The 22,614-nt window shown below is 47.4% G+C and overlaps 1 protein-coding gene and 1 pseudogene across 1 annotated transcript in view; both read left to right on the forward strand.

Moving 5' to 3' along the window:
• FBLN7 (fibulin 7) overlaps positions 1–22,614 on the forward strand; it is a 51,165-nt gene that overhangs the window by 24,662 nt on the left and 3,889 nt on the right. Inside the window, exons 3-6 of the mRNA XM_039463525.2 lie at positions 1,244–1,414; positions 12,369–12,494; positions 19,918–20,055; positions 20,956–21,093. Of these exons, the coding sequence (XP_039319459.1) occupies positions 1,244–1,414; positions 12,369–12,494; positions 19,918–20,055; positions 20,956–21,093 (573 nt within the window). The remainder of the gene's footprint in view (positions 1–1,243; positions 1,415–12,368; positions 12,495–19,917; positions 20,056–20,955; positions 21,094–22,614) is intronic.
• Positions 13,875–19,906, forward strand: LOC141584095 (large ribosomal subunit protein eL6 pseudogene; annotated as a pseudogene).

Below are 22,614 nucleotides of genomic sequence, written 5' to 3' on the forward strand. Positions count from 1 at the left end.
CTTCATGCCTGGGCTCAAACCTCCAGCGGCCCTATCTCACACAGAGAACAATTGCATGGCCTCTTTTTTTTTTTTTCCAATGCCCCATGTAACTCTGCACCCTCTTGCTCCTGTTGCCTGTCTGCCTCATCTCTAACTACTTTCCAACTTGTCCCCTCTGCTCCAGCCCTGTTGCCCCCTTGACATTCCTCAGACCTGCCAGGCACACCCCCACCTCAGGATGTTTGCGCCAGCTGTCCCTCTGCCCTCCCCAGGCATCTACCTGGCTATGCCTTCACCTTCACCTCATTCTGGTGAGTCCTGCCCTGACCACTGCATTCAAAATGGTGCCCCCTCTCTGGCGTCTCCAGCACTATTCCCTGCTTTCATCTTCTACATGGCCCCCACTCTGCCATGGCTTATTATCTCCCCTGCTAGAAGGTGGGCTTCCTGAGGTTTGAGTTTTGTCTGTTTTGTTGATGGATATAGCCCAAGTGCCTAATATAGGTCCTGGCACATCGTAAAGACACAATAAATAAGGTTTCATTCATTCATTTGTTCAAGAATGATTTATCAAGCATTCACTCTGTGCCAGGCAGTGGGCTGGTGCTGGGGATACACAGGAACATTGGCCAGATGCATTCTGAGAGGACTCACAACGCATCCGGAAAGAAACAAGTCAGTAAGAAAATTCCAAAGGTTACAAATGCTGAGAAAAGAGCAGAGTGAGCGCCTGGGGTAGAGCGTGCCTGGGGAGGTCTGGGCTAGGTGCAGTGGCCAGGAAACACGTGGGGAGGTGGTGGTATATGAGTGGAAACCTGAGGAATGAGAAGGAGCCAGTTGTGGAAGCTCTGAGGAAAGAGCATTCCAGGCAGAGAGAAGAGCAAAATCCCAGGCCCGGAGCGGGGCTGAGCCCGGCCTGTTCAGAAGACCTAAAGAAACCCAGTGAGCTTGGGTATGTGGCAGTGACGGTGGATCCTTGCAGGCTGGGCCCTTCCATGCTTTGAGGCCCTGCACACAGCACTAAGTGTCTCTGAGCCCCAGTCTTGTCACCTTTTGCTGGGCAGGCATCGTACCACCCATCCATCCCCAAGAAAGCTTTGAGGACGCGATGAGACACAGCACGCGGATGACCAGCACAGTGCACAGCCTGCAGCAGGCATGCAACAGAGGGCACTACAGATGGGAAGTCCTGTAACTCGGTGATGCCTAAGGGCTGTGGTCCAGGATGAGGAGCTCATAATCCTTCCATCTCTCCTTACAGTTTCCTGCCCGGCTCTGAACACCCCTGCGGATGGCAGAAAGTTTGGAAGCAAGTACTTAGTGGATCACGAAGTCCATTTTACCTGCAACCCTGGGTTCCGGCTGGTTGGGCCCAGCAGCGTGGTGTGTCTTCCCAATGGCACCTGGACAGGGGAGCAGCCCCACTGTAGAGGTATCGTCCCTCCTTCCCATCCCACTGCGCTGGACCCATCACAGCGTAGCAAGGGCTTGCTGAACAGAACGTCATTGCTTGGAACAGTTTCTGCTTGGTTCTTTAATCATTCCTCAAACCTGGAACAGCAGCCAAAGTGCCTGATCACTCACCTCTATGCCATGCTGGGGCTGGTCTCTAACTTCATGAGCTCACTAAACCTTCACAATAATTTAGTCCCATTTTGCATATGGGGAAATTGAGGTACACAGAGATTAAAGAACTTGCTCGAGGTTACACAGCTGGGAGCTGGGGGGCACAGTTAAGATGCTTCACACCTGGACACTCTGACCCCAGAGTCTGTGCTCCTTCACACCACTCTGTTCCGGGCACCGGTGACTGGTTCTTAGCAGTGTGAGGACGAGAAGCTGCCTTGGGTTGGGGAAAGGGACCACGCTCCTGTGGCTGCTCCGTTCAGGGCCTGCAGTCTGTCTGTAAGGCTGTTGGTATCCTCTGGGGCTGAGGATACCAACAGGTGTCTTTCCATCTGCATTGGGACTTGGTATCAACAGGCTCGGGAGAGTCCACTGTGTGGGGGAGGCATGGAAAGGCTTCTCTCTGTACTGGGTTTAAAAAGAGCACTTTTTTGATATAGAGGAAAATCAGCCTTGGCACAAATAATCTGTTGGCTTTTCAAAAACCCATGGAAAAAAAATCCTGGCTACCAGTCACCAGTCATTTTCAGAGCAAGGTTCATGGGACATCTGCTGAGGCAGAATGTCCGTGATTCTAGCCAAAGAGTTGAAGGAGAAACACAGACATTATGTAAACAAGAAGGTTGCAAAGAGCAGAGAGAGGATTTTGTTTTCGTTTTTGTTTGAAACAGAGTCTCACTCTGTCATCCAGGCTGGAGTATAGTAGCACAACCTTGGCTCACTGCAACCTCTGCCTCCCGGGTTCCAGCAATTCTCCTGCCTCAGCCTCCTGAGTAGCTGGGACTACAGGTGCCTGCCACCATGTTCGGCTAGCTTTTGTATTTTTAGTAGAAACAGGGTTTCGCCATGTTGGCCAGGCTGGTCTCGAACTCATGGCCTCAGGTGATCTGCCTGCCTCTGCCTCCCAAAGTGCTGGGGTTACAGGTGTGAGCCACCGTGCCTGGCCAAGAGAGGACTTCAGATGCTTAAATTACTTGAAAACATAGAGGGACTCCAGAAAATATGCCATCCTTAAAGATGAGTATGGATTGCCATGAGAAGCTCAAGGCAACCAGAACCACATTTACAATTTAGGCCTCTGTTTCCTGTCCCCTTGAAAGAGTGATGATGATTCAAAGGTTGATGACCAGCTCTCAGACCTATCTGGAAACCAACCAGCAAGTACAAGTCATGTAACATACAAACAAAACCAGGGAAATGCCAATGTCTGGTATTTACCTACTTGACTGAAAGATCTCAAGCCAGGTTAAGCACCTCCTGGGTGATAAGCCATGTCAGGGAAGGTGGGTACGCATACATATTTCATTTTTATTGCTTTGGGTGTCAGTATTTTTAACTTACAGATTGAGTTACAGACCCTGGTTGGTTTCCTTCTCGGTCTGCTCGGGACTTTCAGGAACCATCTGCATTGCCACGCCTTGTCCCCTCCAGGGTGCACTCCCACATCTGATCGGTCCACTCCCTGCCACGGACACCCGATTGCAGTCAACTCCTGGCCACCACAAACAATGCTGACAAGGCCTTCTCATCCCCCGACGTTATCTCTGGGCTGTGTATCCGTGGCTGGAGGGGGCCTATTGGCTTCAGGCTTTGAACTGAGCACTGCCTGCTGCTCTGCAGAAGGGCGGCACCAGCCCACGCGCCCCCCAGCGGTGCTGCAGGCAAAAACACACCTTACTTGTGTGTGTGCCGTTTTTTCTTGCTTGCTCAGATATGATCCAAATATTCTGTTCTCGACAGCAACATACATCTACGTTGTGCATCATGTGATTAAAACGAATAGATGAGTTCATCGGGGAAGACAGCAGAAAGAATGCCTTTTTAGGCAGATAGATAGAAAACACTGGAGGCCCAGGAACATCGTCTTAAGAAGTGGCTCCAACAAAGGAACACATAGTTGGTTGACAAAGGTGGAGACCGAAAGCACTCCCCACAGTCCATCTCCATCCTAGCGGCTGGCCCAGGATGCCTTCCTAGAGGATCCTGCGGGTGCCCGTCAGCTTCCTTCTTGACCTTGGGTGCTTTAGTCATGATTTGCACCTGCCTCACTTCGGCAGGACCCCTTAATGGAAAAGAGGGTCCTGCCGCATCATGACTCATGCTGTGAGGTCAAACATTCGGGTGCTCCAGAGTCACCCAGGAAGCTCATAAAAGGCAGATTCTGAAGTCTTTATAGATGAGACCTGAAACATCTGCATTTTTAATACGTTCCCTAAGTAATACTGCTGTTAACTAAATTTTGAGAAGCACCACTTGATTCATTCTTGGTATTGCCAGAAGCAAAAAAATATATTGAAAACTTTGAAGTGCTAATGCATTTTGGGCCCAAACCAGTCAGAATGACTGCCAGCCACAGGCAGGACAGTAGACTGTGCGTGTGTCATCTCTATCCAGGGAAGACGCCCGTTATGCTCACTGCTACTTGCCCTGATGTTTTAGGAAGACCAAACCTACTCTGACAAAGATCAGAGCCCTCAACCCTGCTGGGCAGACTTTGCCTGGAGGACTACGGTGTGGAGCAGACGTTCCCACCTGCCAGGCAACCAGCAAGTTTACGGACCTTTCTTGTGGTCCAACGTGGTATGCTCCTGAGGCTTGCCCTTGGACTTGACGGCTCATTCCAGATGAACCTGGTGTTCTTTGTCTCTCCTCTCCCCGCAGCCTTCTTCCTGGCCCTTTTTCCTTTTTTTCTGATCGCCACACTGAAGGGCTGCATGGTGCGGCGCCCCTGGGGATGTCTACTTGGGCTGCATGTGCCATCTAAACCTTGGGAAGGACTGACTCGGGGAACAAAGTGATGGCCAGTCCCGATGAGATCTTAGATGGAGATTTTTCTTCTCTTTAAGCGTAATTGGGGCCTGGGTATTGACCCCATGGTGGTGATTGAACAAAAACACTCATGCGTTATAACCAAGCTGCTCCAGCAGCTGCTGGCCATGGCCCCTCCTAAGTGTGTAGACTGCCTGCATTGACACTTCTGTTCACAGCAGGAACTGATGTGATTCATGGATGTTGTCTCCAGCAAGAGCCTCAAAGCAGTGCCAGCCAAACCTGTCAGGAGGGAGAAATAGTGTTCCTGACTGCTGTCTGATAACCGATTGTGACAGCATTAAGGGTGTGGACGGGACACAGGCTGGAACTCAACAGTCTAGAGACCGACCCTAGAAACTTACCAACAACCACTGAGCACACCCACTGCATGTTCCAAACCGCCAGTCATGTGGTCACCATATGTTATGACCACAGGGGGGACATAATCTTCTTAATTACAGAGAATTCATTTCAAGACCCAAAATATCAGTGCCAGCGACAAACTTGGCAGTACTGCCGTAATTGTCCCACACTCCAACCCCAGTCAGCTGCTTGGAAAGAGGGTGATGAACCCAACTTGGCAGGGAAGGAAGTTACACATAAGTACTCCATTAAAAAAAAGCAGGCAGGGCAGGCGCAGTGGCTCATGCCCGTAAGCCCAGCACTTCAGGAGGCAGATCACTTGAGGTCAGGAGTTCAAGACCAGCCTGGCCAACGTGGGGAAACCTCGCCACTATTAACAATACAAAAATTAGCCAGGTGTGGTGGCAGGGGCTTCTAATCCCAGCTACCCAGGAGGTTGAGACAGAAAGAATGGCTTGAACCCAGGAGGTGGAATTTGCAGTGAACAGAGATCACGCCACTGCACTCTAGCCTGGGCGACACAGCGAGACTCTGTCTCGGGTGGAAAAAAAAAAAAAACAGCAGGCAGAGGTGGGGTCCAGAACTCCAGAGTGGAAAGCAGCCACTTGTCTTTCTCCATTTCTCCATTATTTTCCTTTTTTCCCCGCTCCTTCTTTCTCTGAAGCCATGTTTTTAAGATGTAAAAACTTTCTGAATTAGGAGCCATAGCCGAAGCTCTTGTGCTTTTGACAATGTGCGTAACCAAAGAAACAAATTTGAGAGATATAAATACCGTTGTCACTTATCATCATGCCGGTGAAAATGAATCTTTTGTCAGCCGTCCCCATCCTTTATTTTTAACCTTCATTCTTTTATTAAGCCAATTTTTACTGAGCACCAGCCATGCACAAAGCCTTGTGCCAGATGCTAGGGACTCAAGCCCGAGTCTCACAGACACGGCCCCAGCCTCTGTGGCACACAGGCTAAGCAGGGAGGCAAAGCAAAGCAGGCAGCCACACATCAAGGGAAGCAAGGTGACATCTGTGGTGAGGGCCACACAGAACCCAACAAGGGACAGTAAACAGCATGGGGCATGGAGTAGTTGAGGACTTCTGAGCAGAGGACAATGACAGTGAGATGAAAGGAGGAACGGGATCTAGATAGGCAAAGAGCAGGTAGTTGGGCAGCCTAGGGCAGACACTGTTTTAAGAAAAGGAAGGAGGGGCTGGGTGTGGTGGTTCATACCTGTAATCCCAGCACTTTAGGAGGCCAAGTCGGCTGGATTACTTGAGGCCAGGAATTCAAGACCAGCCTGGGCAACATGGTGAAACCCCATCTCTACTAACAATGCAAAAAGCTAACCGGACATGATGGCGAGTGACTGTAATCCCAGCTACTCAGGAGGCTGAAGCAGGAGAATAGCTTGAACCTTGGAGTCGGAGGTTGCAGTGAGCCGAGATCGCGCCATTGCACTCCGGCCTGGGTGACAAGAGATAAGAACAAAACACTGTCTCAAAAAAAAAAAAAAAAAAGAAAGAAAGAAAGAAAGAAAAGGAAGGAGAAGGTGATTGGACCACTTGAGGTCAGGAGTTTGAGACCAGCCTGGCCAACTTGGCAAAAGCCCATCTCTACGAAAAGTACAAAAATTAACCAGGCATGGTAGCACGTGCCTATAATCCCTGTTACTCAGGAGGCTTGGGCTGGAGAATTACTTGAACCCGGGAGGTGGAGGTTGCAGTGAGTTGAGATCATGTCACTGCACTCCAGCTTGGGTGACAGAGTGAGACCCTGTCTTGAAAGAAAAAAAGAAAGAAAAAAGAAAAGGAAGGAACATGAACAAAGACTCCAAGGAAGCGAAGCATTTGGCACGTTTGAGGAAATGAAAAACAAAATTATAGAACCTTGTTGCTGGAGATTATATGAGCTGAGAGTGAGCCAGGCGAGGTGGAGAGACTCACAGGCCAGGTATTGCAGTCACGGGCCCTGCGGGTGGTGGGATTTTTGGTCTAAGCACAATAAACAGGGTTAAGACAAGTGTCGCTGCTGCATAGAGAACGCATTGGAGATGGCAAGAATAGAAGCTTGGAAAACACATAGGTGGCTATTGCAGAATTCCAGGGGAGAGACTGTGCCACTGGAGATCCTAAGTCTTTTTAGAGACGGAACTGATGGAATTTGCTGCATCTCATGTGGGCTGTGAGCCAGGAGGAGAAATCAAGGCTTCAGACTCAGACTTAGATGACGGCATGCAGGGTGTCATAATGAAGACTGAGCGATGGGTGTGGTTTGTTTTTAAGCAGCTAGTGTGTGGGTCATTGATCAGAATTCCATTTTGGACATATTAAGTTAAAGTGGCTGTGCGACGCCGGGCGCGGTGGCTCAAGCCTGTAATCCCAGCACTTTGGGAGGCCGAGGCGGGTGGATCACAAGGTCGAGAGATCGAGACCATCCTGGTCAACATGGTGAAACCCCGTCTCTACTAAAAATACAAAAAATTAGCTGGGCATGGTGGCGCGTGCCTATAATCCCAGCTACTTAGGAGGCTGAGGCCGGAGAATTGCCTGAACCCAGGAGGCGGAGGTTGCGGTGAGCCGAGATCGCGCCATTGCACTCCAGCCTGGGTAACAAGAGCGAAACTCCGTCTCAAAAAAAAAAAAAAAAAAAAAAAAAGTGGCTGTGTGACATCCTAGTGGAGATCCATTCATTCCACCCCAGGTGGGTAGACCTCATCTGGAGCCCAAGGCAGCAGAAGGGTTGGAGATACCCGCTTGGGAGTTATTGGCACGAGATAGTACTGAAATCCATGGGCAGTGGTAAGAGGACCCGCAAGGAGAGGGTGGAGACAGAAACGTGGCTCAGGCAGACCTGCAGGGCATTGAGAAGTCAAATGGAGAAGGAGGAGAGCATTTTTTTTTTAACGTAGAAAAGCAATTTATTCCATTTTAAGCACTTACACAGTTAGTCATGGAGAGTAACAGGCCTGCTGGTGAAACAGGTCACCCAAAATGGAGATGGCATCAAACTAGTGGTCAAGGACTAGCTCCTAAAAAAAAAAGCAACTCTTATCAAGGATTAATTTAATTTTTAAAACAAATACAAGTTATTGATTCACTCTTCTCAACTTGACAGTCTACTTGTGGTGTAACTGTTAGGTAAAAACATACATCTTTACGACTTGGTGGTCCCAAGTTAAAAAAACAAAACAAAACAAAAACAACACCATTTCACAGAAAGGAAAGAAACAACATGAAAAGAGCTCAAGAAATACACAAACGAGCCAAAATATATGGGGAAAGGAGAATGGGTAGTTTTGACTTAACTGAAGAAAGTTAAGGGAGGCTGTGGAAAGCAGGGCCAGCAGCACTGGATCGAGTGTTTGGAAGGGCATTTTGCAGCCAGAAGGGAGCAGAGCTTCAGTCCATCTCACCTTCTGTATCATGAGGCCTTTCTCCAGAGACCTTTTAAAAAAAGGATTTGAGTAGAAAGAGCTGTCTTTTAAATATATAATTGCCACTCGATAAATAGTTACTGAGTAATGAACTGACTGGCTGATTTACCAAAGGATTAAATGAATGAACAAAGATGAATTTCCTTCTAGTATTTTATCTAAGCACATACACGCAAGTTGCACATATCCAGTATCATCTGTGTAGATATTAACATGAGCAATTCTCCATTACCTCTTCTTTCTAAACATAAGTTTCATGATTAGGAAGCACTTCTTTGGAAGGGCTATTCTAGGCTTTATTGAATGATCCCTGTATTGTGTCAAGGTTTTCATAATTATGAATAATGCCAAGTTAAACATCTTAAAACATTTTCTCACTATGGAAAGTTTCAAACACACAAAACTACAGAGAATAGTAGAATGACCTCATGTACCTAAAATCCAGTGATTAACACAGCAAATTCCTTAATATCATCAATAGCTAATTAGAGTAAAAATTCCCCCAATTGTCTCACATTTTTTAAACAGTTGGTTTGAATCAGGGTCCAAATCAGCCCCATAACTTAGAATTGGTTGATATCGCCGGGCGCGGTGGCTCAAGCCTGTAATCCCAGCACTTTGGGAGGCCGAGGTGGGTGGATCACGAGGTCAAGAGATCGAGACCATCCTGGTCAACATGGTGAAACCCCATCTCTACTAAAAATAAATACAAAAAACTAGCTGGGCGTGGTGGCGCGTGCCTGTAATCCCAGCTACTCAGGAGGCTGAGGCAGGAGAATTGCCTGAACCCAGGAGGCGGAGGTTGCGGTGAGCCGAGATCGCGCCATTGCACTCCAACCTGGGTAACAAGAGCGAAACTCTGCCTCAAAAAAAAAAAAAAAAAAAGAATTGGTTGATATCGTCTCTTCTGTCTCAGTGAGTGTCACTGCCATCCTCATCCTGTCTGTGTGGTGACAGCGATTCCCTGAGTGTCACCACTTTCAAAAAGTGTGCAGCTTTTTTTTTTTTTTAACTGAATGTTAGTTTCATTGGATATAAAACACCTACCTCATGTTTTTCTTTTCTTGAGTATTTTAAATAGGTCACTCTGTGTCTTCTGTTTTAAACTGATGTTGTCGTGCTATTATATTGGTCTTTTTGCCTGACAGCCCCCAAAATATATTTTTTCTTTAAAATCGAGCCATTTGGTTAGGATCTGTCTCAGTGCTTGCCTTTCTGGGTCAGTTTTCTCAGGTATGGAGTTCACCTTTTCTTTTTCTTTCTTTCTTTTTTTTTTTTTTTTTTTTGACAAGAGTTGCAATCTGTCACCCATACCCAGGCTGGAGTGCAGTGGCACAGTCCCAGCTCACTGCAACCTCTGACTCCTAGGTTCAAGAAATTCTCCTGTCTCAGCCTCCTGTATAGCTGGGATTACAGGTGCCCATCACCATGCCTGGCTAATTTTTTGTATTTTTAATAGAGATGGAGTTTCTCCATGTTGGCCAATCTGGTCTTGAACTCCTGACCTCAGGTGATCCATCCACTTTGACCTCCCAAAGTGCTGGGATTACAGGCGTGAGCCACCACACCCAGCCCTAAGTCCCCCTTATCAATAGGAAGTTTCAATTGCTGGAACAGCTTGCCGCATAGGAACCTCCAAAATTTTCCAGGGCGAAGTCTTAATATTAAGGAGACTTTAATTTAAGGAGAGTCCAAACTGGGCACAACAAAGAAAATAGGTGCAAATGAAAGAGATGGTCATCCAGACAGAAGTGCAAAGGAGGCAGAGCTGAGAAAGTGTGACGGCCTGTGTTTGCTCACACTGGAAAAACAACAGAAGTGAGAATTTCAGACTCACGAAGTTAGCAAAGCTATATGGGAAAGCTTATTTCACTTAATTATGAGTAATGAAAAGGACTCTTGACCAATCCCATAGAAATTATTTTAAGAAAAAAGAGAATAAAATGTCTATAGACAATAAAGAAATGCTGGAAAGACATGCCCATGAAACAGATAAAAACTCATCTAGATTATCACAAACTGAAAGAAATGTTTAAAAGATAAAAGCAAGGAAAGAACAGTTTGGATAAAAACGAGAAAACACTCAAAACTGAGGTGATTGGAAAAATGAAAACCTGGAAATAAGTTGACAGAACCCAGGAAGACATTAGAAATAAAAGAAAAAATTTCAGTCATGCAATAAAATCGTTGTCTAGGTTTCATGAAAACAGTAAGTGCTCACGAAACAGCAGATGAAAGCAGGATTATCATCTGGGCTTTGGCTTGTCAGCATCTGCCTTGCACTTGACTGAATGCCACAGCCTGGGACACATGTGGGTGTGATGACAACTGTACTTCAATCTGGACACAGAGGGGCTGCCAGGCTGGATCAGGCCACTGGATGCCTCTGACTGTATATCAACGTAAAAGCCGAGATAGCCCCACTGCACTCCAGCCTGGCGACAGGGCAAGACTCCATCTCAAAAAGAAAGACAGAGAGAGAGAGAGAGAGGGAGGGAGAGAGAGAGAGAGAGTCTGAATGCAGCCTGTCTAGAAATGAATGCGCTGGGTGGATCCAGGGAGGAAGACAGAGTGCGCAATCCTGGGACACCTGTGGGTGTCTCTGCAGCACCAATGATGCCCACCCCCGCATCCACATGGTCCAGGTACAGGTCAGGCTCAGTGCCTTCTTCCAGCACCCAGCAAAGGAGAGACCACGGTGCTAGCCCTAGTGGGCCAAGCTGCATGATACTGGTGTTCACATTTTCTGGCTCTCTGCCCACAACTTCACAGCCTAGTGATCTGCCCACTTCCAGACTATGCTGGTGAGCAACGAAGGAGCTGAACAATGGATAGAAACAGGAACCCCAAGCTCTATGGCATTTGTGCACAGTCATTTCAGATGCATTCCTGGAAACCAGTCAACTGCAAACAGAATGTATGAGGGACAGTGCAACCGGGCTGAGGTTACTGAGAAACGGAAATGGCTCCTTCTCTAGGGATGAGCAGCATTCAGGTGGTCTGAGTCTTTTTGCAACAAACAGAAACTGTGTAACAGTCTAATGACCTCCCAATCTCCAGGAGGCTTAAGGGAAGCCTAAGACCCTCCCAGTCCACCCAAAACAAGCCTGTCATTCTCATTAGGAAAAAAGCACTTGTTTCTCCCTCTTGATAGACACAGCAGGAAAGGCTGCTTTTATGCCAACAAGGAGGTCTTTCAGTTTTCTTTCCAAAGATGATGTGGTCAAGTCAGGGAACTGACAAACCTCTCTCTGCTGGAAATGGTCTGTTTCTATGCACTAAAAGTGGGCTTAGGGAATTCAGAACAAGCACATGTGGCCTGAGGTTTTTTTGTGTATTTGTTTGGTTGGTTTGGTTTGTTTTTTTTTGTTTTTGAGATGGAGTCTTGTTCTGTCACCCAGGCTGGAGTGTAGTGGTGCAATTCTGCTCACTGCAACCTCTGCCTCCCAGGTTCAAGTGATTCTCCCACCTCCGTCTCCCAAGTAGCTGGGACATAGGCACACTTTTTAAGATAACAATCTCTCTCTACATAGATCTTTTCCACAGAAATGTGTAGATAAACAAGGAACATCGCCCTTTACCAACATTAAGGAGATGTCAAAAACACCTCTTACCTGGTCAAGCACAGGAGGGCTTTTGGGTGGGAATTTGAATTTGTTTTCCCCAACCCAGGACATTCTAGTGGGTCACCACTCCCCTTTATAACTGCACTGAATTTCGTTCCTGTTTAAAAGTGTTTCTCCCAGGTCCTGGCCGATGGAGGAGACGGTTTTTGGGCTGGAGGGCCTGAGTGAAAGGCAATGTGGGCAGATGCCCACAGATACCCACCTCTGCCTGGCTACACCTTCACAAATTAGAAAATGGTGCCTGTGGGTGGAATATGGCCAGGTCATAGGCCAGCTCCTGCATGCAGAGCCCCAGGTGGGCAGTGTGTGCCTGGGTGCAGGGCCTGCTAATGAATGGAGATGCAATAGGGCTGCATATCAGCCCCATCCACCCCCTGGCAGCTCTTGCTGGTGGAGACGGTGGAAAGAGTAGGGGTCAGGTAGAAAGTGGGAGTTATTCTACAATGTAAAGGAATTTAACCCTTCATCAGTTTTTTATTTGTTTGAGACCTAGAACTCACATCCTGATATTTGAAAATTATTTATTTTCCTAGATATCAGTGAATGCTCCAGCCAGCCTTGTCAAAATGGTGGAACGTGTGTAGAAGCAGTCAGCCAGTACAGATGCACTTGTCCTCCAGGAAGGACTGGGAACCGCTGTCAGCATCAGGCCCAGACTGGTATGTAGCCACCATGGGGTTAGGTGAAGACATCCTGCTCTGGGGAGAGGAGGACCCTAGGCATAGATCACCAAATGCAGACATGTAGGGTGCTCAGTCCCCATCTCAAAGATGTAGCTTCTCCTCTCTGTATCACATCCATTGATCCCTCTGGTTTTCTAAGGTGGTCACTTGACAGAGCTTAGCTCTTTGATGCAACCAGAGTTTTGATCCTTTTTTTTTTTTTTTTTTTTTTGACACGGAGTCTCGCTCTGTCACCCAGGCTGAAGTGCAGTGGCGTGATCTTGGCTCACTGCAACCTCCACCTCCCAGGTTCAAGTGATTCTCCTGTCTCAGTCTCCCAAGTAGCTGGGATTACAGGCACGTGCCACCACGCCTGGCTAATTTTTTGTATTTTTAGTAGAAACGGGGTTTCACCGTGTTAGCCAGGATAGTCTCAATCTCCTGACCTCGTGATCTGCCCACTTGGCCTCCCAAAGTGCTGAGATTACAGGCATGAGCCACCGCTTCTGGCATGATTCTTCTTATAGTAGAAAACACAAGTGCAAGAACTGACTGCCAACCTAAAAATCCCCTAGATTGGGAACGTGGCCTGAGAAGTTTCGTTGTGGCCACCTTCGCTTGGTCGGCATTTCTTCCGCCAGCAGAACCACCTTTTCTTTCCATCACAACCTGCAAAATTAGCAGCTATTGATGCAGTATTTGGAGAGCTGGATAACTATCCATTTGACTGGTTTTGAGATGATTATCATTCACATCTCTCGTCCCAACGTACCTCCTCCCAGAGGGTCTAAGGAGTCACGCGGTGGCTGGTTTTGCAGGTGGCAAGAAAATCCAATGATAAGGAATCTGTGGTGGATGGACAGGGGTTCCCACATCATGTTGCCACCAAGATTTCATTCAGCCCCAAAGATGTCCTATTCCTTTGCTAGCAAAGTCTGGTGTGTTACGTCTGTTTGTCTTTACTTCTGTATGAAATATCTGTTGTGGGAAGGGGCACTGGGACTAGTGCAGTGTCCAGTGGATAAGATCTTTATCAGTACTCGCCGGGCGTGGTGGCTCAAGCCTGTAATCCCAGCACTTTGGGAGGCCGAGGCGGGTGGATCACGAGGTCGAGAGATCGAGACCATCCTGGTCAACATGGTGAAACCCCGTCTCTACTAAAAATACAAAAAACTAGCTGGGCATGGTGGCACGTGCCTGTAATCCCAGCTACTTAGGAGGCTGAGGCAGGAGAATTGCCTGAGCCCAGGAGGCGGAGGTTGCGGTGAGCCGAGATCCCACCATTGCGCTCCAGCCTGGGTAACAAGAGTGAAACTCCGTCTCAAAAAAAAAAAAAAAAGAAAAGAAAAAAAAGATCTTTATCAGTACTTGAGATCCTGGCATAGTTCAGCTGACTCAGCCAGCTGGACACTATCTCCTAATGAAGCTGTCTTCCCGAGATCAGAGCCCCTTACAGCTCCTGTCCCTGAGACTGTTTTCTGTAGAAACCGAGGCCAGAGACTGGGCTTCTTGGATACCTTGTTGCCTCTCCCCTTGTTTACAAACAAGAGGGAAAAAGAAATGGGTTCCCTTTTGCCCTAAATATGCCAGTCGTGGTCACTGAATATGCTGAACCCCACCCTTTAGGGTTTCCTCCCACTGTGGGATCTTTTTTTTTTTTTTTTTTTAAATGGAGTCTGACTCTGTTGCCCAGGCTAGAGTGCAGTAGCACCATCTCAGCTTACTGCAACCTCCGCCTCCCAGGTTCAAGTGATTGTCCTGCCCTAGCCTCCCAAGTAGCTGGGATTGCAGGTGTTCACCACCACTCCTAGCTAATTTTTGTATTTTTAGTAGGGACAGGGTTTCACCATGTTGGCCAAGCTGGTCTCAAACTCCTTACCTCAAGTGGTCTGCCTACCTCACCCTCCCAAAGTGCTGGGATTACAGGCGTCGGCCACCATACCCGCCCAGGGATCTTTAGACAATTGTTGCTCAGGTCCAGGGGGGCCTGCTATAAAGTGTCCCCATGACCAGAATCTTCCCCAGGAATGGGAAGGAAAGGAAGCAAGCAGGTACATCCAAAGCCAGCTTCTATCCTCACAGTCTCTGTGAACAGCAGGCCCACACCTGGGCTCTTGCTCACCTGGTCGCCCAGCCTGACTGTCCTTCCCATCAGCTGGCCCGTGTCTTTCCGGCTCCCTGGAGGAGCATCCCTCTAATTCCTTTTTTTAAAACCCATTCACCATATTTTTTATTGTGATAAAATATACATAACATAAAATTTGCCATTTTAATCATTTTTAACTGTATAGCTCAGTGGCACTAATCACATTCACATTGTTGTGCAACCATCACCACCAACCAGCTCCAGAATTCTTTTTGTCTTGCAAAACAGAACTTCTGTACCCATAACAGGACAACCTCCCACAGCCCATGGTAATCACCATTCATTCTTCTTTTTGTCTCTATAAGTCTGACTACTCTAGGGACCTCATCTAAGTAGAATCACTCAGGATTTGTCCCCTTGTGTTTGATTCCCACTGATTCCTCTTTAATCTCTTTCAACATATGACAACTCTAAATACTTGATGAACTTTCAGAAAAATAACATATTTTCCTGATTAGAAAGGTAATTTGGCCAGGCACAGTGACTCATGCCTATAATCCCAGCACTTTGGGAGGCTGGGCAGATTATTTGAGGTTAGGAATTCAAGACCAGCCTGGCCAATATGATGAAACCCATCTCTACTAAATATACAAAAAAAAATTAGTAGGGTGCGGTGATGCGCACCTATAATCTCAGCTACTCAGGAGGCTGAGGCAGGAGAGTTGCTTGAACCTGGGAGACAGAGGTTTCAGTGAGCCAAGACTGTACCACTGCACTCCAGCCTGGGCAACACAGTAAGACTTGGTCTCAAGAAAGAGAGAGAGAGAGAGAGAGGAAGGAGGGAAGGAAGGAAGGAAAGAAGGAAGGAAATTTATGTTCTTGGTAAAAGCCAAAAATACTTTAGAAAAGTACAAGGAATACAAAAAACAAAACAAACAAACAAAAAAAAAGACCAAAAAATAATGATCTACAGACTGGAAGCCGGAGCCTTAGTTCTCTTTCCCATCTTGCAAGATGGCGAGTGAAAAAGTTGAGAAGCCGGATACTAAAGAGAAGAAACCTGAAGCCAAGAAGGCTGATGCTGGTAGCAAGGTGAAAAAGGGTAACCTCAAGGCTAAAAAGCCTAAGAAAGGGAAGCCCCATTGCAGCCGCAATCCTGTTCTTGTCAGAGGAATTGGCAGGTACTCCCGATCTGCCATGTATTCCAGAAAGGCCATGTAGAAGAGGAAGTACTCAGCGGCTAAATCCAAGGTTGAAAAGAAAAAGGAGAAGGTTCTTGCAATTGTTACAAACCCAGTTGGTGGTGACAAAAATGGCAGTACGTGGGTGGTTAAACTTCGCAAAATGCCTAGGTATTATCCTACTGAAGATGTGCCTCGACAGCTGTTGAGCCACGGCAAAAAACCCTTTAGTCAGCACGTGAGAAAACTGCGAGCCAGCATTACCCCTGGGACCATTCTGATCATCCTCACTGGACGCCACAGGGGCAAGAGGTGGTTTTCCTGAAGCAGCTGGCTAGTGGCTTGTTACTTGTGACTGGACCTCTGGTCCTCAATTCAGTTCCTCTGCGAAGAACGCACCAGAAATTTGTCATTGCCACTTCAACCAAAATTGATATCAGCAATGTAAAAATCCCCAAACATCTTACTGATGCTTACTTCTAGAAGCAGCAGCTGCGGAAGCCCAGACGCCAGGAAGGTGAGATCTTCGACACAGAAAAAGAGAACTATGAGATTACAGAGCAGTGCAAGGTTGATCAGAAAGCTGTGGACACACAAATTTTACCAAAAATCAAAGCTATTCCTCAGCTCCAGGGCTACCTGCGATCTGTGTTTGCCCTGACAAATGGAATTTATCCTCACAAATTGGTGTTTTAAATGTCCTAATAATCTAATTAAATAACTGATTACCTTTTTAAAAATAATAATAATAATAATGATCTATGAACAGGCCAATAATGAGCTCCGAAATTGAATTGGTCATAAATAGCCTACCAACCAAAAAAAGCCCAGGACCTGATGGATCCACAGCTGAATTCTACCAGATGTACAAAGAAGAGCTGGTACCATTCCTACAAAAACTATTCCAAAAAACTGAGGAGGAGGGACTTCTCCCCAACTCATTCTATGAGGCCAGCATCATCTCAATAAGAAAACCTAGCAGAGACGCAACAAAAAAGGGAAACTTCAGACCAATATCCTTGATGAACATTGATACAAAAATCCTTAACAAAATACTTGCGCACCAAATCCAGCAGCACATCAAAAAGCTAATGCACTATGATCAAGTAGGCTTCCTCCCTGAGATACAAGGTTGATTCAACACATAAAAATCAATAAATGTGATTCATCACGTAAACAGAACTGAAGGCAAAGCCACATGATTATCTCAATAGATGCAAAAAGGCTTTCAATAAATTTCAACATCGCTTCATGTTAAAAACTCTCAACAAACTAGGTATTGAGGAACAGATCTCAAAATAATAAGGTTTTTATCTATGACAAACACAGAAACAACATCATACTGAATGGGCAAAAGCTGGAAGCATTCCCCTTGAAAACCACCACAAGACAGGGATGCCCTCTCTCACCATTTCTAGTCAACATCGTATTGGAAGTCCTGGTCAGATCAATCGGGTAAGAGAAAGAAATAAAGGGCATCCAGATAGGAAGAGGGGAAGTCAAACTATCTCTGTTTGCAGACAACATGATTCTATATCTAGGAAATCCACAGTCTCAGCCCAAAAGCTTCTTCAGCTGATAAACAACTTCGGCAAAGTTGCAGAACACAAAATCAATGTAGAAAAATCACTGGCATTCCAGTATACCACCAACAACCAAACTGAAAGCCAAATCAGAAAGGCAATCTGGCCGGGTGCGGTGGCTCAAGCCTGTAATCCCAGCACTTTGGGAGGCCGAGGCGGGTGGATCACGAGGTCGAGAGATCGAGACCATCCTGGTCAACATGGTGAAACCCCGTCTCTACTAAAAATACAAAAAATTAACTGGGCATGGTGGCACGTGCCTGTAATCCCAGCTACTCAGGAGGCTGAGGCAGGAGAATTGCCTGAACCCAGGAGGCGGAGGTTGCCGTGAGCCGAGATCGCGCCATTGCACTCCAGCCTGGGTAACAAGAGCGAAACTCCGTCTCAAAAAAAAAAGAAAGGCAATCTGATTCACAATTGCCACACACACAAATAAAATACATAGGAATACAGCTAACCAGGGAGATGAAAGATCTCTACAGTAAGAATTACAAAACACAGCTCAAAAATATCAGAGAAGACACAGACAAATGAAAAAACATTCAATGCTTATGGATATGAAGAATCAATATCATTAAAATGGCTACACTGCCCAAAATAATTTATAGATTCAATGCTATTCCTAGCTAACTATCAAAGACATTCTTCACAGAACTAGAAAAAGTTATTTAAACATGTACATGGAATCAAAAAAAGCCTGATAGCCAAGGTAATCATAAGCAAAAAGAAAAAAGCTGGAGGAATTACATTACCAAACTTCAAACTATACCACAAGGCTACAGTGGCCAAAACAGCACGGTACTGTTACAAAAACAGGCACATAGACCAATGAAACAGAATGGAGAGCCCAGAAATAAGGCCATACATCTATGACCATGTGATCTTTAACAAAGCTGACAACAAGAAGAATGGGGAAAAGACTCCTATTCAATAAATGGTGCTGAGATAACTGGCTAGCCATATGCAGAAGACTGGAGCACTTGTTACACCATAGAGAAAAATCAACTCAAGATAGATTAAAGAGTTAAATGTAAAACCCAAAACTATAAAAGCCCTGGAAGACAATATAGGCAATACCATCCTGGACATAGGATTGGGCAAAGATTTCAAGATGCTCTCCACAAAAAAAAAAAAAAAAAAAGACACCAAAAGCAATTGCAACAAAAGCAAAAAATGACAAATGGGATCTAATTAAACTTAAGAGCTTCTGCACAGCAAAAGAATTATCAGAGGAGTAAACAGACAATGTATAGAATGGGGGAAAATATTTGCAAGCTATGCATCTGACAAAGGTCTAACATCCAGCATCTATAAGAAACTTAAATTTACAAGAGAAAAACAACCCCATTAAAAAGTGGGCAACGTACATGAACAGACACTTCTCAAAAGAAGACACACATGCAGCCAACAAGCATATGAGAAAAAAGTTCCATGTCACTGATCATTAAAGAAATGCAAATCAAAACCACAATGAGATACCATCTCACACCAGTCATAATGACTATTATTAAAAAGTCAGAAAGTAACAGATCCTGGGGAGGTTGTGGAGAAAAGGGAACCCTTACACCATTGGTGGGAGTGTAAATTAGTTCAGCCACTTTGGAAAGCAGTTTGGTGATTCCTCAAAGAGCTAAAAGCAGAACTACCACTTGACCCAGCAATCCTATTACTGGGTGTATATCCAGAGAGAGATAAAGCATTCTACCATAAAGACACGTGCACTTGAATATTCATTGCAGCACTGTTCACAATAGCAAAGACATGGAACCAGCCCAAATGCCAGTCAATGACAGACTGGATAAAGAAAATGTGGTACATATACACCATGGAATACTATGCAGCCATAAAAAAAGAACGGATCATGTCTTCTGTGGGAACATGGTTGGAGCTGGAGGCTACCATCCTTAACAAACTAACAGAGGAACAGAAAACCAAATACCGCGTGTTCTAACTTATAAGAGGGAGCTAAATAATAAGAACTAAACGAACACAAAGAAGGAAACAACACACTGAGGTCTACTTGAGGGAGAATGGGGGAGGAGGGAGAGGAGCAGAAAAGGTAACTATCAGCTACTGAGCCTAATACCTGGGTGATGTGTACAACAATCCCCAGTGATACGTGTTTATCTGTGTAACAAACCTTCACATGTTGAAGGTCCTCAAACCTAAAATTAAAAAAAAAAAAATACACACACACCAAAAGAAATAAAAAATAGTGGCCCACGGTTTTAAACTCTAGTGATCACTGTTAGAATTTTGGGGTGTTCAAGTCTTTTTAAGTGAAAACGTAGACATGGTCTATTGGTCCTTCTGGGGTGCAGCGTGGTGGCCTGCGTTTTTATGCACCATTCTACTCCAGTGCGCTTGCTGCCCTGCGCTCCCCTTGGGTGGGCCCTGGACGGGTCGGCGGGCTTCATGGTTAATTACTTGTCTTTCCTTTCCCTACTCCAGAGTAAGCTCTTTGAGAAGGAGCTGTGCCCCCGTCTGGGTTCTGCTCCCGGCCCCTACCCAAGGTTGGGCTGACGGCAGGTGCGCCAGGGCCCGGCACTGAGCGTGTCTTCTCCCCGCAGCCGCCCCCGAGGGCAGCGTGGCCAGCGACTCTGCCTTCAGCCGCGCGCCGCGCTGTGCGCAGGTGGAGCGGGCTCAGCACTGCAGCTGCGAGGCCGGATTCCACCTGAGCGGCGCCGCCGGCGACAGCGTCTGCGAGGGTAGGCTCGGGCTCCGCTGGGACACTGGGGACCGCAGGGGGAGGACATGGGGCGGGGAAGGGGCTCTCACCCACCGCCCTCCTGCCTGCACGGACGCACCCTGCAAGGGTGGCTTCCTGGGCGCCGTCTCAGAAGGCCTGGCCACTTTGCATTATAGGTAAGTGTTGATAATAATTGCTAGAATGCAGCTAATTCATAGAAATCAGAGCTCGCCCCACCTCAGAAACTGGTCCAGCCTATGCCCAAGCCACACGTGCTTGGTTCAGGAGAGCCTTGAGTCCCTCCATTCCCTCCCTCCTGGCTGGAATCATATCTACGGGTGGCAAGGAGGAGCTTAAATCACTGTTAGTAGAGAGGGCCCAGAGCTGGGCAGGGGTGTGGGTATCATTCCTTGGTCCCCTCTGGGCTTAGCTTTCCTGATGGCTCAGTTTTGGGGCCCTCTCCTAATTACCAGAGTTCTCTCCCCAAACAATGCAAAGCAGGAGTTCAAATCTGAGATCTGGTCAGTTGGTGCTAATAGTCTCATTTTACAGCAGCAGAAAGGAGACCCTCTTATTCCATTCCCAAAGAGAAAGAGAGTTAACATGGGGCTGTTAATCCCTCCCTACTTTCTGGGAATAGGCTTGATTTGCCAGCTTCTGTAGGGTGTCCCCCGCCCCCTCGTGTCTTCAGCCTAATACAGAGATGTCCTTCTAGGGTCTAGCACATCAGCTCCCTGTCATTCCTCCTTTTCGCCCTCTGGACCCTTGAGGGTAGGTAGGGCATGGTGGCTGCCTGAGGCCCAGCCACTTAACTACAGCTGCCATTGCCTCCAGGAACTGAGGCATGACTGTTCTGGGTCGCAGCTGGCAACACCTGCTGCATGGTTCCTGGAGTCACAGTGAGCACTTCTGTCCGCAGATGTGAACGAGTGTGAGCTCTACGGGCAGGAGGGGCGGCCCCGGCTCTGCATGCACGCCTGTGTGAACACCCCGGGCTCTTACCGCTGCACCTGCCCCAGCGGGTACCGAACCCTGGCTGATGGGAAGAGCTGTGAAGGTGAGTGAGGCTAGAGAGAGTGCCATCTGCACCCGGCTACCTGCTGCTGTGATGAACCCCCAGGACCTCACAATCGGGAGTGAGGTGGTTGGCAGAGTCACAGTTTCAGATACTTTCAATTTTAAAAAAGCCACCAACCAAAGGGCTTCTCAAAGATCAGGCCACATCATCATCTACTTAAATAGGAAAATGAGTTCCTTAACCATCCTGACAACTAGTCTTTTCGGACTTTATTTGAGTAACTGGGATTTTTTTTTTTTTTTCAAGATCTGGTCACTTCCACCCACTCAACAATGCCTTCAGCTAGGGCTGGACCTAAAGGCAGACTGGCCAGGTGGTCATCCATGTCATGTAATCTGGAGGAACCCATGAGGCTCCATGACCCTGTGTGGCCACCTGTAAGTCCACCTCTGAAAGGAGTAGCATCTTACAGGCACATATGTCTTCGCGAGGTCGAGCTCTACAGCACCAGCTTTGTTTGATGGTAGCTGAGGACAACAAGGGAGGCAGAGCACCCAGGGAGGGACAAGAGTCAGGGGCGTTACTGCCCCTGGGCTTGCGGGGTGCAGGGAGTGAGGGGGTTTATCAGAGAATGACAGATTGTGGCCGTCAAGGACACAGCCACCACTAGAACCACATCCAGGCAGGTCAGGACTCCTCAGGCTGGGTCACTGTCATTTGCCAACCCCAGATGAAAATCAGTCAGCCTCTCAGGTGCAGAGAGTGGGTTGGGGAACAGGGGTGCAGATGGAAAAGAACTGGCTCCGGTTTTGCCCCTGTCCATCACCAGTGGCCTCGTGGAGAATGGGGGTTGAGGTTTCTGAGGCTGATTCCTGGCAGAGTAGGAAAGAACATCTTTAGCTGACAAGGAGTGTCTACAGCAGGGGCAGGGGGCACGTAAGAGGGCAGGAAGAACGTGTGCAGAGTAGGTTGGTTGTAGAACAGAGAGCCTGAGAACCCTCACAGCAGTCACCAGCATCACCACAGGACAAGTCCACGTCCCAGGGACACCGGCTGCCTAACAGGAGGCCTCCTGTCACCCCACCTCCACTTAGGAAAAATGTCAATTGCTGTAGACACGCTGACTTTCCACATGGGCTGAATCAGAACCCACACCTCAGGCCTGAAGGCCAAGTGGGATCATCCTGACCCTTGGCCCTCGAATCCCCATGCTGCAGTGGGCCTTTGGAGGACTGGGTCTGCTCCTGCAGGGACAGCTCACATGAGGAAGGGGACAGGCCCACCTCCTCAGCTGGACCACTCCCCATGGAAACAGGACACAGAGGGGAGCCCTGCTGGCTTCAGGCAACAGCTCTGACCCACTGACGGAGAACAGGAGGAGAGAGGGCAGAGGGCTCCTCCATGGGCTGACTCGGGAATGTGAGGGGAGGAGTGGCTCCCCAGTGACATCCCACTGGGGCCCCGCTGCAGGGCTCTGAGGAGTGGGTGACCTGGAGCTGGAGCCCAAGAAGGCATCCAGATAGCCGCCCACACTCCCTCCCTTCCATAGTGCTCACGAAG

Source organism: Saimiri boliviensis, chromosome 1, assembly GCF_048565385.1.
Source record: "Saimiri boliviensis isolate mSaiBol1 chromosome 1, mSaiBol1.pri, whole genome shotgun sequence".
NCBI lineage: Eukaryota > Metazoa > Chordata > Mammalia > Primates > Cebidae > Saimiri > Saimiri boliviensis.